This window comes from Palaemon carinicauda, chromosome 17 (genome assembly GCF_036898095.1).
Source record: "Palaemon carinicauda isolate YSFRI2023 chromosome 17, ASM3689809v2, whole genome shotgun sequence".
NCBI classification, from domain to species: domain Eukaryota; kingdom Metazoa; phylum Arthropoda; class Malacostraca; order Decapoda; family Palaemonidae; genus Palaemon; species Palaemon carinicauda.
Window position 1 is genome coordinate 41,862,678 of NC_090741.1, and position 14,970 is coordinate 41,877,647.

General features: G+C 37.2%; 1 protein-coding gene across 4 annotated transcripts in view; it reads right to left on the reverse strand.

Moving 5' to 3' along the window:
• Positions 1-14,970, reverse strand: part of LOC137656694 (uncharacterized) — an 89,434-nt gene that overhangs the window by 30,665 nt on the left and 43,799 nt on the right. For all 4 annotated transcript variants that reach the window (XM_068390896.1, XM_068390898.1, XM_068390895.1 and 1 more), the window contains exons 6-8: positions 8,819-8,960; positions 6,675-6,868; positions 323-435 (exon numbers count right to left, since the gene is read on the reverse strand). In XM_068390896.1, the coding sequence (XP_068246997.1) occupies positions 323-435; positions 6,675-6,868; positions 8,819-8,960 (449 nt within the window). The remainder of the gene's footprint in view (positions 1-322; positions 436-6,674; positions 6,869-8,818; positions 8,961-14,970) is intronic.

The following is a 14,970-nucleotide window of genomic DNA, read 5'->3' on the forward strand; positions in this document are numbered from 1 at the left end:
AAGAAAATTCAATCGTTAGGTCCATGGATAACATAATAGCTCTGTCCAGTATCACTTTTAATGAAACTTTGCTACATGATCAAATTATTTTCCCTTTATCTCTAATAAAAAAAAAAATCCATTCTTTTATGTGGATTTGAAATATTCAAAAGCTGTTTCTGACTATTATAATTTTATATTCTTCAAGGGATTAATCAAGTACTTACATAAAATTTTTTTTTTTTTATCCTTTTCCTTAAATATTTTTCTTAATAAGGCCTATGAATCACGAAGGTATTTGCTACTGTCTTTAAAAGTAATCATGCAATTCACTTAAAACTACCTGTTGGATTTCATCCCAAACTTCGGTATTCTTCACCCGTGTGTCCATAAACTGGTCCATATGATCTTTGTATGCTTGCAAAAGAACTTTTATTCCATTGGTGGGAAAACGCTCTGTAACAAAGATAAATTAATTTACTATAAAAAATGTAAAGTCTCTGTTTAGCCATAAAGTTACAAAATATGTGATATATATTTTACCATTTTAAATATTCAGCCTGAAATCAGAGAGAGAGAGAGAGAGAGAGAGAGAGAGAGAGAGAGAGAGAGAGAGAGAGAGAGAGAGAGAGAGAGAGAGAGAGAGAGAGAGAGAGAGGAGAGAGAGAGAGAGAGAGAGAGAGAGAGAGAGAGAGAGAGAGAGAGAGAGAGAGAGAGAGAGAGAGAGAGAGAGAGAGAGAGAGAGAGAATATTACTGGGAAAACGCTCTGTAACAAAGATAAATTAATTTACTATAAAAAAAATGTAAAGTCTCTGTTTAGCCATAAAGCTACAAAATGTGTGATAGGCTATATATTTTACCATTTTAAATATTCAGCCTGAAATATCACAACAATTTAGAGAGAGAGAGAGAGAGAGAGAGAGAGAGAGAGAGAGAGAGAGAGAGAGAGAGAGAGAGAAATATTACTACTTCTGTGCTTAATTATCTGCTAAACAATATAATTTTCTCCTAACACAAGTTATGGAAAACAATATTATTACAAATCCCTCAGACTCAAGAAATTTTTTTTCTAAATGTCATGGCTTGCAATTAAATACTTCATAGGATGTGTTATTACAAAAGGTATAAATATTTTTCAGAATTTATATAAGCATCTACAATCAGTATTATCATATCTTTAAATACTAAAACTTCATCAATGTAATGTTATTACATTTATAAAAGGGAAATACTAAGATTCACTGCATAGGAAAATCATTAATGAGATTTATTCCGTTGCTGAGAATATTGAAAATAACTCTGTTAAACTTGTGGTATTCCATTTATTTATCATCAAAGAATCAAGTCTTTAAAAATATGTTGAATTTATTATTTCAAATTTTGCCAATCTTGGAAGAAAAAAAAAAAAGGACGCTTCAACTGCAGACAGCGCTAAATATGAAATGAAACCACAACTTCTGAGAACTAACCAGTCAGCCAACTTAATTTTACAGTATTTCATCACAAAAAAAAATAGTTTGTAAGCAAACAAGTCTGTAAATATTACAATATTACAGTATTTCTGGTTTCAAACTGTGTTCTATCTTTAATAACATGCCAAAATGTATGTAGAATACAGATATGGTTATAGAGTTCACTTTGGGATCTTATAAAGGTCAATTTCTGTAGCGAGGCCATACCCAGGTCCCCAGTTCCCAGGTTAGAGCGATTCAAATTGTAATAAGAAAAATTTCAAAAATCAAGCAATTAATGCCATCATATAAACATGAGAGTATTCATGGGTAAAGGTCAAAGCTTTTCTGAATTAAAGGTTGTAGGTTGGCCAATGCACTAGCCACCCGTCGAGATACTACCGCTAGTGTGTTATGGGGTCTTTTGACTGGCCAGACAGTACTACATTGGATACTTTTCTCTGCCTACACATACATCAAATAGTATAGCCTATTCTTTATATATTCTCCTCTGTTCTCATACACCAAACAATTCTTCTTCTCTCAAGGGATTAACTACTGGACTGTAACTGTGGTTACTTTCCTCTTGGTAAGAGTAGAACACTTTTTTTTTTCTTTAGCTATGGTAGGCAGCTCTTCTAGGAGGACACTCCAAAATCAAACCTTTGTTCTCTAGTCTTTGGTAGTGCCATAGCCTCTGTACCATGGTCTTTAACTGTCTTGGGTTAGAGTTCTCTTTCTTGTGGGTACACTCGAGCACACTATTCTATCTTATTTCTCTACCTCTTGTTTCGTTAAAGTTTATAGTATATAAACGAGATATATATTTCAATGTTGTTACTGTTCTTGAAATATTTTATTTTTCCTTGTTTCCTTTCCTCACTGGGTTATTTTCCCTGTTGGATCCCCTGGGCTTATAGCATCCTGCTTTTCCAACTAGGGTTGTAGCTTAGCAAGTAATAACAACAATAATAAAAAATAATATTCACATACAGTATTGCACATGCACTTACATGGCCGAACCTTGGTCAAGGAATCAAAATTTCTCTTCCAAAGATTTGTTCATAGAACCAGTTTCTTCAGCAGGGAAACTCGTAACCTCTGGTTTTTGGAAATCCAGATTATTGCATTTTTAATTCTGAGAACATCTTTATATTAGGATTCAAATAGCTTTTTTGGTGAAAAAATTTGTTTTGTAGCAAAAATACTTTTTGTATATTTGCGTAGCGAGCTAGGTGTTTTAAGTAACTATTTTCTGTCCTGGATAAGTTTTTATTTACTTTTTCTTAAACATATTCAAGGAAAATTATTCTAGTAATCCATGCAGTATACCCATATACAAACATCACCATTTTCTAATATTCCCTAGGACTAAATTATCGGTTTTCTTATATTCAATAAGGTACTTGTACATAAACATTTGCCATATTTGTGTTATGCTTATTTCTTTGCTTATTCATATACTTATAATTTTTGCTATTATTATGCTGAATGATGTAAAAAGTATCGACAAAAATAAAAAATGCCAGGAACGTAATATTTGCCAAGAAAAATGCACAGTCGAAAATAACAGTCTTATTCATGCGCTCACATTTGGTACATGTAATGTTTATTGTATATTTGAGGGAAGGGACTCTCCACTGGTAACCCTGAAATATGATAATTATTGATATGTCCTTATGATTCCCAGCAATGAGGAGAATGACAAATTCGTAGATAATTTGTATTTTTCTTAACTATACAAACCTTAGCTATTTACATGGGGGTAATTACTTCGGCGTAGCTGAATGACGAGCCATAAGAATTTTTAACGAGGGTTTACTACCCCTCCGCTAGTTAGCGGGGGTAGGGAGGGGTAGCTTGCTACCCCTCCCCCTCACACACACCGGTGAAAGGCTCGCTTAACTTAGAGGTAGGACTTATCTTGGGGGACAGGGCTGGCGGGCAAATATGTGTAAATAGCTAAGGTTTGTATAGTTAGGAAAAATACAAATTATCTACAAATTTGTCATTTGTTCCGTAACTGAAATACAAACCACGCTATTTACATGGGGTGACTTAACCCTAAGGAAGGGTGGTAAGTCCCTGCCATACTGGCTTTGGCTTGCCCGGGGATTCCATATTCGAGCGATTAAGTACTCGGACAATAGGGAATCCCTGCTCCTCGCTAGCGGTTGTGAAACTGCCGCGGCCTACGTAAGGTGTGCGCAAAGGTGAAAAGTGACTTGTCCTAGGCGGCTGACTTGTCCTAGGCGGCTGACCTGGAGTTCCTCAGAAGGAAATCTAGGCTAGGACTCTCCTAATACCACCTCGTCAGGGTATGGGGACATGACAGTATTACACCTAATACTAGGAACACAAGGAAGCATGGTCTACCTGCAGTGGTTTGAGGTCAACTGTGCAGAGAACCCAGGATGCTGCTTTCTCCAAGGGAGGAGAGGATGGAGAAAAGAATAAGGGCCAGACAGATCTTTTCATTCATGCAGACTAATACCAGGTAACAATGCCCTCAACCTTCTGCTACTTGTCCATTAAGGAGCCTGAGGTTTAGACCAGCTGTTGTGCAGCCACCACAGGGCCGATAGAAACGTATCGAGCCTCCTGTGGGTCATGTCTTGCAGGTAAGGGGCTGAGAAGATGGTCTGACGCTTCAACACCCCCGCTTGCAGGACCTGCATCACTGACTGATGCTCCGTGAAGGGCAGGGACGTAGCTACACCCTTGACATCATGGGCTTTAGGGCGATGCGACGGAGAAGGGTCAGGATTCAAGGCCGGGTGTAACACCCTGCGAATCCGGGCTGAGATGGTATTCCTGGTGACCCTCCTCTTCGTTTTCCCAGGGTCCACGAACGAGGCTTGAGCCTGGGGACGAACTGCAGCTGTTCTCTCAAGACGCCACTTCAGACTCCCTACCGGCAAGGTAGGAGATGGTCTGGGTCATCTGCTACAGGACGGAGACTCGAAACCTGGAGACTCGAAACCTGGAGAGTCGAACCGCGGGTCCGGCACTCCCGGGTTCTGAGTCTTGGCAACAAAACTCAGGGACGAACCTGAACGTTGCCTCCCCATACCCCCCTGAATGGGCGAAGTCGTATGAGAGACCATGTGATTCGCTTGGCCGAGGATAAGGCTAGCAGGAACACTGTCTACCCAGTAAGGTGGTGATCTGGGGCCTTACGTAGTGGTTCGTCGGGAGGTCTCTTTAGAGACTTGAGGACTCGAACCACGTTCCAAGGAGGAGCTTCGACTGAGGGCAGGAGAGGACATGGCTTCGTATGAGGAGTGTGTGTTCCAGCGAGGGAGAAATGTCAATCCCTTGAGCCTGGAGGCAAGACCTAAGGCTGAGAGATAGCCTTTCACAGCCGAAACTGAAAGGCACATTTCATCCCGCAATCCCACGAGGAGCTCCGCTATTGCTGGAAGCGGCATCGTGTGGAGGGATACCCTCTCCACGATACCTGACCACAGAAACTCGCCCCTCCGCCTGGGAGACTACTGCGGAAGACTTGCGCAGGTGTCCAGACCTCCTTTTCGCAACTTGTTGCGAAAAACCTCTCTCTTTGAGGAGATGCTGGATAGTCTCCCGGCGGGAAGACGAAGCGAAGCTACAGCTTTGCGGAGGATGATGGCATGTGGTTGTGTGAGTAACCCGTGGCGTGGGGGGGGGTTCCCTCGGAGGCTCCGTAAGGAGTTACAGAGGGACTGGTGAGCCATCTGCGAGAGGTCCTAGCAAAGCTATGGAGGGTCATTGAGAGACTGACCGATACTCTGGTCTTGTAGAGTACTCTCCTCATCAGCCAGAACGGGGGAAGGCAAACACATCGATGTTGTCCCGAAGGCATCTTACCAGACGGCCTTGGGGTCCGGGACCGGGGAGCAGTACAGCGGGAGCTTTTAGTTCATCGCTGTAGCGAACCGGTCCACAGAGGGGAGCCCCACCGAGTCAGGACTTTGTTAAGAAAAGGTAAGTTAAAAAGACAAAACAATAATGGCTGTCAAGTGAGGATGGGAGCGGAGACATCCGATCGCCATCCGAGCCAAAAGTAAAGTGAGCCTTTCACCGGTGTGTGTGAGGGGGAGGGGTAGCAAGCTACCCCTCCCTACCCCCGCTAACTAGCGGAGGGGTAGTAAACCCTCGTTAAAATTCTTATGGCTCATCATTCAGCTACGCCGAAGTAATTACCCCATGTAAATAGCGTGGTTTGTATTTCAGTTACGGAACAAATTACGGATAAAAGCATATTATTATACAAAAGTCTATTCTATCAATCCCTACATAAAAAATTATTAAAGCCTACTTCCTCAAAGCTTGAAAGATTTTCGTCATACAAAAGATCAAGAATTTTATTGCCTACAATCTAGAAAGTAACTTTTTTTTAAAGTTGGAAAAACTCACATGAAAAAGTCATAATTGAAAGTGTCTCCTATAAATATTGATAAAATAATACATTTAAGAGTTAAAATATAAAGATTTATTTAAATTTTTTTGTAATGAAAATCCCCTTTCAAATGGTTTCTAAAATAAAAAAAAACCACGACTGAAACAAAAAAAGTACCATATTTGAAGTGCCCCCAAAATAACATGGTTTCAACAAGGTCAAGTCGCACTTCTTAAAACAAAATATATCAAACTTGATTAGATTCCAAAGAGAGAAGCTATTTAGGAACAGTTCATTGATAAGTTGATAATTACCCATAAAGTTGCATTCCTCAATACAAACACCAAATATAGAATAAATTCTAATAGTCTCCAAAAAGGTCTTATTGCTCCGTACTGTACAATTATCAGACAAAAACCATGTTAGTCCTACTATGTTATAAAACCTTACTAGAAATTCATTATTATACACTTAGCTTTTTGCCTAGCCTTTAAATTACTGACATACGATGAAGTTAGCCAATGACGACACGAAGTTCCTCGTTAAAAAAAAAGGGCTACATGCAAAGAATAATATTCCATTTTGTAATACAGTAATTTGTCTAGAATAAGTGACTTTTGCATTTGATAACACCAGGATACAATGATCCTTCTTTTGCCAATAATTTGGTATGTAGTAGATAAAAATTTAATGAAAAATATAAAAGAGAGCAACAATAAAACCTTGCAACTGCAAATGAAGATTGTTTACTCGTCAAAATCATTCCAACTCAGGGAGGTTTCAGACTTAGCAAGGGCTCCCTATACTTCTTTCATAAGATTAATCTACATTCAGAGGAATCAGAAACCCCATCCTCACTCACCCATTTTCACAGACCGTCCTTTCACCTTCTCGTATATCTGTCTTCGTTTGGGAACATAGTTGAGAATCTTCTCCAAGTCATCTTTATAAGCAACAGACTGAGGTTCAACATTTGGCAAGGCATTATGATCCACCATTGTCTTGTACAAGGTGACCATGTTTCTCCATCTGGCTTCCACCATATCAACTGAAAACCTGAAGCAAACCATATATAAATAGCTTTTATTAAAAATTTACAATATAACTTGTTCCATGTGAAATACAACCTTTAGCTCGGACTAACCAACTTGTAATATTTGAATTTGCATTTTCCACAGTAATTCTAAACACTGAAATAATTTTAGAAAACAAAATATTAACCTATTCATTACGATGATGTATACTGAACGTCAAAACATGCTGGGTACAACGGTGTACGACGCACCAAACAAGTCATTTGCCAATATAAACAATAAGAAAGTTAAAATCAATAGTTTATCTAACCAGCATACAACACATTTTCGCATATCTCACCAATGATTATTTCACGAGAAAAGTTCCTACCCTCCTTGATTTTTGTCCCTCCTTCCTTCGGCCAACAAACAAAGATTTTGGAATTCTAGCCTTTATTCCATATTGCATAGGATCTATTTTAGTGTGTTTTTGTTATTCATAATCACATCACTCTCTTTAGCCTATGGTACTCTAAGACCCACGAGCTTAGAGACATCGCTATCCTCACATCTCACCCAACGACCAACTGAGACACTTGCAATTCTAGTCTTTATTTGTGATTATTTAAGGCCTATTTTAGATTATTTTTATGTACCCATATGATCAAATCCCACAGTAAGCACTCTCTAAAGCAAGACATAGCTGTATCACTCTCCCCATCTGTCTCCCATCCACGATGCCAGCCATGCAAGTTAAGAGCAGCAGTTTGATTGAATTCCATTACAAAATTATGTCCAAAATCACATCAATTTATCTCCATACAGTACTATAAATAATTACCTGAAAATGTCTCAAACCATATAAATCTTCCCCTTATTTTTTTATAAATTTAAAAATTCCACGTCTCAGGAAATTTTCTTAATATCAGTAATGCTGAACACATTCGGAACCTAGATAGCTGTAAATATACAGAGAAGGTCTATTCATTTCTTTCTCATTACTTATTTTCTCAACTATCATCTCCAAAATATTTTCATGTCATAAATATATAATATATTTCATATTAGTGTTGTTCATTTTTTTCACACAGAAGTTAGTCTACTCTAATCATTCTACTTATTGACATTCTCAGCGGTATTTGCTCAGAAAAGTGAACTGCGTATTTCCTATTCCCAAAACCCTGAAATACCAATAACTGGGATTACCTGGTTCATATACCTGGTTCATAGTTCAATGGGAGTTCACATTACGTGTCAGGTGAGGCAACAGAAAAACAAATGAACAAACAGGAAGTAAATTTATTAAGTCTCCCTCTCCCTAACCCTCCCCCTCCCCCAGTCAAATACAATGGGAAAAAAAGCAAAATTTTGAAAAATTTATTCAGTAATGCGCAGTAAAACCAAATCATGGAAATGTACGTTATCACCGATTAAATGTACGTGTATATCGATTGGTGAAAAATCTCAAACAACGAATTAGGGAGATTCACTGCCTTGTAATGAAGGGGTTAACCCTTTTACTCCCAAAGGACGTACTGGTACATTTCACAAAACTCATCCCTTTACCCCCATGGACATACCGGTATATCCTTGCAAAAAAATGCTATTTACATTTTTTTTACATATTTTTGATAATTTTTTGAGAAACTTCAGGCATTTTCCAAGAGAATGAGACCAACCTGACCCCTCTAGGACGAAAATTAAGGCTGTTAGAGCAATTTTAAAAAATATATACTGCAAAATGTGCTTGAAAAAAAATAACCCCTGGGGGTTAAGGGTTGGAAAGTTCCAAATAGCCTGGGGGTAAAAGGGTTAAATCCTAAAGAGATAAAGCTGTTTATATCAATTCAGATATCATGAAAATAAATATCCAGTACTACGCCATTTTGTTATTATCAATTAATTATGAACAGCAGAGGTTGCTAAGCTATACTGAACAAAATATAAAAATTTTCATAAGGTATAACTTTAAAATATGTTAATAAAGCCTCACCTATATCCTTCATCATTCAAAGCTGCTGTGATCCTTTCCCAACCAACATATCCTATTCTTAGGATTTTCTTCTTCTGGTTTTCTAAACTCAACTGGTGCATCTGCTTCAGAAAACACAGAGTTGATTCTCTGTCCCAATCCCCTATGAAATGGAGACAAAATAAGTTAGTACAACATACTCAGGATACAGTACACGTGAAACATCTTACACTGTTTTAATCCCACACTACCTCATTGCAGATAGTACCAGTGGAATTTTATGGCATCCCTTCAACCTAGCAGCTTTAATATTTTCATATTATTTATGGAAAAAAAAAAATTGCTTCATTCATCTGAGCAGCCTACACACTCCCCCGCCATTTGCAATATCTCTCAAAGTCTAGAAAGAAAGTCACCTGCTATATTATTTGACGCTTCCAACAAGGAGAGGTCTGGCCTGCTCTAGTTTTCCTGCATTTCTCAACTTCTGCAACACTTTCCACTGGCTATCCACCTCTTACCACAAAAGAGCAAACCCCCCACACAAATACCTCAAACAGCTAGTGTTGCACATCTTGTCCAATGCACCACCTCAGATACTTTGAGGTCTGACTTATTAAAGAAACCATAAACGGTAGTCAGGAGGTGGTAGAGGCGCTCTTCTACATTTTGACTTGGATACGGCCTCAGGGGTTTTCAAACGAATGCACCTTGTCTGTTACCTATGCTCATAGACAAGGCAAGAGACTGGTGTGGCATAAAAAAAATAGACTTGAAACCATCTCATGAACTGTGAAGCCTCAGGAGCAATTATAAAAAATTGCCAAGCACTGTCAGAAGTTAGAACTGCTTTTATAAGGGGATAAATTCATTTATTTAGACAGTATTTGGATGGATGTATACAGATATGAGGGCTGCCTTAACAGACTTGAAAAATACAGTATTCAGTTTCCACACCATTCCAAGATTATCTGTGGAAACGACCCTTTAAAACCCAGCTTTGACTGCAGATAAGTTTCTGGACATAAATACGAGTACAGTATTAATGCTCACAGCAATTTTTGGTTCAAATTGGCTTTCCTCAAGTGGTCACCATAGTATTCAAAGCAGCCACCACATGACATGTTTTACAAGCTCTAACATACCTAAAATAGATGTAAATCTTACTCAAATCAACAACCAAAATAATGCTAATTCCACCATCTCTGACAATTTCAGGACTTCTTTTCATCAAATCCCTTAAAACAGTAATGAGATGCAAGCATTACATGTAGAATTACCTGCTTCAAAATGGTCTGGGGAGGAGGTAAATGACCATATCTAATCTTTATTCAGACCCGTTTAAGAAATAATAATGGAAACTGTAGAACGTTGCTCTAGTCAATATATCATTATTATTACTAGCTAACCCCTCTGTTGGTCCAGCACTTTGCTGCAGTAGAGGGGCTTGAGTGTCTCAATGATGGGCTGGGCAATGGCGGTGGGGTAGTTTATCCACCCTGGCAGGCTCAACCATACCGCTAAGGCCAGTTCTGAGAGACCAGACCAAGACTGGACCCCTATAGGCCTTCTCCTTTATTTAAGATAGGCAAAGGCTAGGAGAAGGAAAACTCCAAAATCAAACCAAACAAGACCCCAACGGCGGAAGAGGGCAATGCCTGTCGGGCAGGCAACAAGGCTGGCCTTGACATAACAAGAACCCAGCAGCCCGATGCAACCAACATCGGAGAAGCCGCCTGTCTCATGTCTTGAGCCGCGGTGAAAACGGTGTGGGCCAAGTGTGTGCGCGTGGCCGTTGCAAAGCCACGACCACCCAAAACAATATACCCAGCTACTGGCATTCTGTCGTTTCCTCCACCCTTCTTCATACCCACCCCATAGATAGGAGGCTGATGGCTAACGACAGAACCCAATACTCGGACACGAGTGGGCGCCGACGATTACTAGCTAAGCCACAATCCTGATGGGAAAAGCAGCATGCTATAAGCCCAAGGGCTCCAACAAGTAAAAATAGCCCAGTAAGTAAAGAACATAAACAAACTACAAGATAATCAATAAACAAAATACTTCAAGAACAGTGACAACAATAAAGTAGATCTCTCATATATTAATTCCAAAAAAGGGACTCATATTTACCTTTGGACTAAACAATCGATTGTAAAAATCTTTTCTAATACTTCCAGGCCAAGAACCAGAGAACAGAGTCACTTTTAGTTTCTTGGAGAAACCAAGTCTTCAAGTTTTTCATAAGTTTTTCCTCTTTAAACATATTTTGGACAAACTGGATACATTGTCAAAATATCCCAATAGCATTCAATTGACCTCAGATAAATTTCAAATCCATTTCCTATCCTCCAACTATTCTGACTATCCAAAAGACAGCCTCACCTCCATAGCTTCGGCCAGAAGCCGTAGCTCATACAGCTAAATGATTGAGGATCATAGTGCGATAACTACTTGTAAAAAGATTTTTCAGAAGAATCAGTGAAGTCCTCACAACACAAGGAAAGGAGTCTTCAACGTGACCCTACTAAGTAAATTAGCACACATCTTTTGATGGTATGATTCTAGAAGAGATTCCCCTGAAGCTAGTGCTTTCACAGTAGCTGAAATATCAAGTTGTACCAGATAAGAATGAGGAAGTCGTATATCATCTGCAGTATAAGTGATACAAATCAGCTCTATTGTGTGATTGGACTCCTAATACTCAACTGAAACATATATGCTACCATTTCAACAACAAAAAATATCTTCAAGATTTAAAACCTCAAGCAAGGAACTAGTTGGTCTAAAAAGTCTGTTAAGGGGACCATCCGCTATGTCTTGCATTTTTCTTTTTGAATAATTTAAAATACCCACTTTCTATATACATATGATTTAGACGTATATAATACCTTCTTCATTCAAAAATTTCAAATCATTTGATCAAATACTTTATTTACTAGCAAATATCATGATTTAAAATAAAAAAAATTAGGTAGCCTTTTCTCCACTAATATGACACCAATTTTATTGAAAATCATACCATAAAAACTTCTTTATAAACCAAATAATTCTGTGTGATAATTTCTATTTTCCTTTTTGTCTTTTTAACCCTGGATAGGTATCGTTATTTTACCACCTTAAATAGGTATCATGGGTCGACCTTGACCCGAGGTCCAAAAAAAATGACCTAATTTACAAATCAATTCACCACCTTTTAATATAAAAAAATGTATACAAATAAAATTACTTTACAAAGAAGTTCACCTAAAATCTAAATATGAAAATAAACTAAAACTATTCTAAGCACTTATTCTATGATAATCGAGCACCATTTGCCGAGATTGAGGGGGGGGGAAAGAACCAAAAAGGAACGTTTCCTGAAATGAGAAAAAAAGCGTATGTTTTTTGGCTAAAAAAATCTATCCTCTTTCTAACATTTTTTTGGGGTAGGTAACTGATATAGTTAGTGGCTGAAATTTTTACAGGAAATTGTATTATTATCGTACAACAAAAATGTGTAAAAGAATCTGCTCTTGGATATTATTTGATATTTATAAAGGGACAAATTTTTTTGTTTTTTTTAATTTTCATCTTTTTTTTTTTTGGCAGAGTTATGTTATGAAATTTTTCAAGACAAATCCTTATATCCATTGCTGAGCATGGTATTTATGCATGAAAATATCAGAAATTTTATAAAAAAAAAGAGGAATACATAGAGCTATGCCAGCTTTCCTGTCGGATATGCTCACAAAATGGCCGCCAACCACACCACCTTGGAAGGTCAAATCTGCTACCTGAAATGGAGAAAGATATGTCAACATCAGCGAGTCATTTACTTATATAATTATTTGAGGAATTGCAGAAAAAGATTAAGGTAGCTAGAATGAAGTTTATAGATTATTTTGCAATTGAAAAAAATTAAATAATGATCATAATTAAGTTATCATAAAGGTACAAACTTACAAAAACAGGAAAAATTATAATCTATTTTATAAAAACATACAGGGTAGAAGACATTCACAAACACTTTACAACAATCCTTTTATATACATGCCTAAACACTACTGCACATTCGATAATTATACAAAAATTTGATATTACACAACTTACCTTAATTAGGTATTGATGGGTCGAGCTCGACCCGAGGGTATCTCAGAAATAGCATAAGGAAAATAGCTGGGATGAAATGCGTCCTTACCCGACTGCTACGCACACTGAACTGATATCTCACAGGTCACTGAACTGATATCTCACAGGTCGATATCACTCGCAACCAATACGGACGAAAAATTATGGCAAAAAAAAAACGTGTTTTTTTTCAACCTCGGGTCATATACGACCATATCCAGGGTTAATGAAGTTTTTTTTCTTATTTTCTTTGTCTGGATGCAAAATAATAATGAAAAAAAAAGAGAAAAAGGAAAATCATAATTGTCACAAAAAATTTAGGATTTTTATTCATCTTTTCAATAATATCTTTCTCTCTTAAATTGAACAATAAATAACCAAGAAACGGTTAACGACATCCGAATAAGTATGTTTTTTAGTTAAAAACTCACAAAGATTTGCTATTAATTTTTTTTTTGTTAGAAACAGGAAAATAACATTATGATAACTTTAATTTGTACTTTTATTGTTTATTCCTACATGAAGGCTCCCTAAACAAAGTATTTAAACCCTAAGTTTACTATACTAATACCCTTGCTGTAAGGGTGTCATGAGTTGCCAGCGGCCCCTCGTTGTTGCCAGAGTTTTAGTTAGAATTTTCAAGCTTTGCACTCTTCATGTTTCCCTCTCTTCTTGGTTCTTTTTTGCTGCTCTCTGCTTACTTTTTTATCATTCTTTGCCCTTAGATAGCATTGGCCTTGCTATAAAGTTCACGAGGACATTTTGAAACACAATGTAGTTACGAACTGCAAGTAAACATTCACAAGTGCATCATAACTTCTACAAGTCTTTGGAAACTGGCTGGTCTTCTCGTAGATCATAGTTTGTGTTTGCCTACCCTCTACCAATGTCTTACATCTCTGCCAGACGTACGAGATTTTGAAACATGAGTGAAAACATCACTGCATGTATGCAAAAATAAACACGGAAAGAAGATTCTGTCAAACTCAATCGTGCAGATGACACAGTTAGGATGACATCATTTAAAGACTGCTTTATCTTTATTATTCGTAGAAATATTTGGCTGAAACTTCTGAAGAGTATGTATGACATGCTTCTGCATATGTAGAAACAACTTGTTTTTTTATTTTTTCAAGTTGTTACATTATCCACCACAGCAGATGGTCCCCTTAAGCTATATGTATAAACCTAGTACAGTATATTAGTCCTAAAACTATTATAGTATTGACTTATTTTGGCCTTATTTGTAGTTAAAACAAACAACCTTATTTTTTCAAGCCATTTCTGATTTATTATATCTGTGTCTATTCAACTTGGTAATCATATCATATTGCATACATATTTCTCACCTTGAAGTCTAAGAAATCCAAATTTATATTCAACGATAAGGATTTAAAATCTATATCAACCTTTGTGGTTTGAAAATAAATGTTAGATTACCCTGCAAGTCATAAGAACAGCAATTTTTGTCCTTACATCCAATACCGCTCTTTCTTAACTCGTTCGTAATGATGAGAGAAATGACTAAAATGCTTCTCCGATTCAGACCTCGCCATAAAACAAATAAAAACTAGCAATATTATCAACTCCAAATTTAAATGTTAACCAAAAACCATTGTCTGTGAAATTTTGTATATAAATTTCTTGCTATTTTGCCTATAAATTTCAAAAGAATTACTTAGTTATGTAACAAAATCAAGCCATGAAACTAACTATACTTACTAAGACAAAGACGGTTCCTCGGTTTCTCATCTATTGCAACCTGGCTACTTTAGCATGGAGTCATGGCTTCTTTAAGTATGAATGATATAAGACTTTCTTTTTAATAAAACAATGATGTAATCAATTAAAAATGATAAATCAAATAGAAAGCAATGAAATATATAGCCGAAGTTACTAAAAAAAAACATGAAAAACAATAATCGCTTGTGAATGGCATAAAACGATGCAAAGGATACAAAGTACAGCATATTGTAATATAAAATACTTGTGCAGGGATCGCCATAATCTTAACCTTTAGGTATACTGGGACATGAGTGACCCTCTTGTCCTGAAGGGGT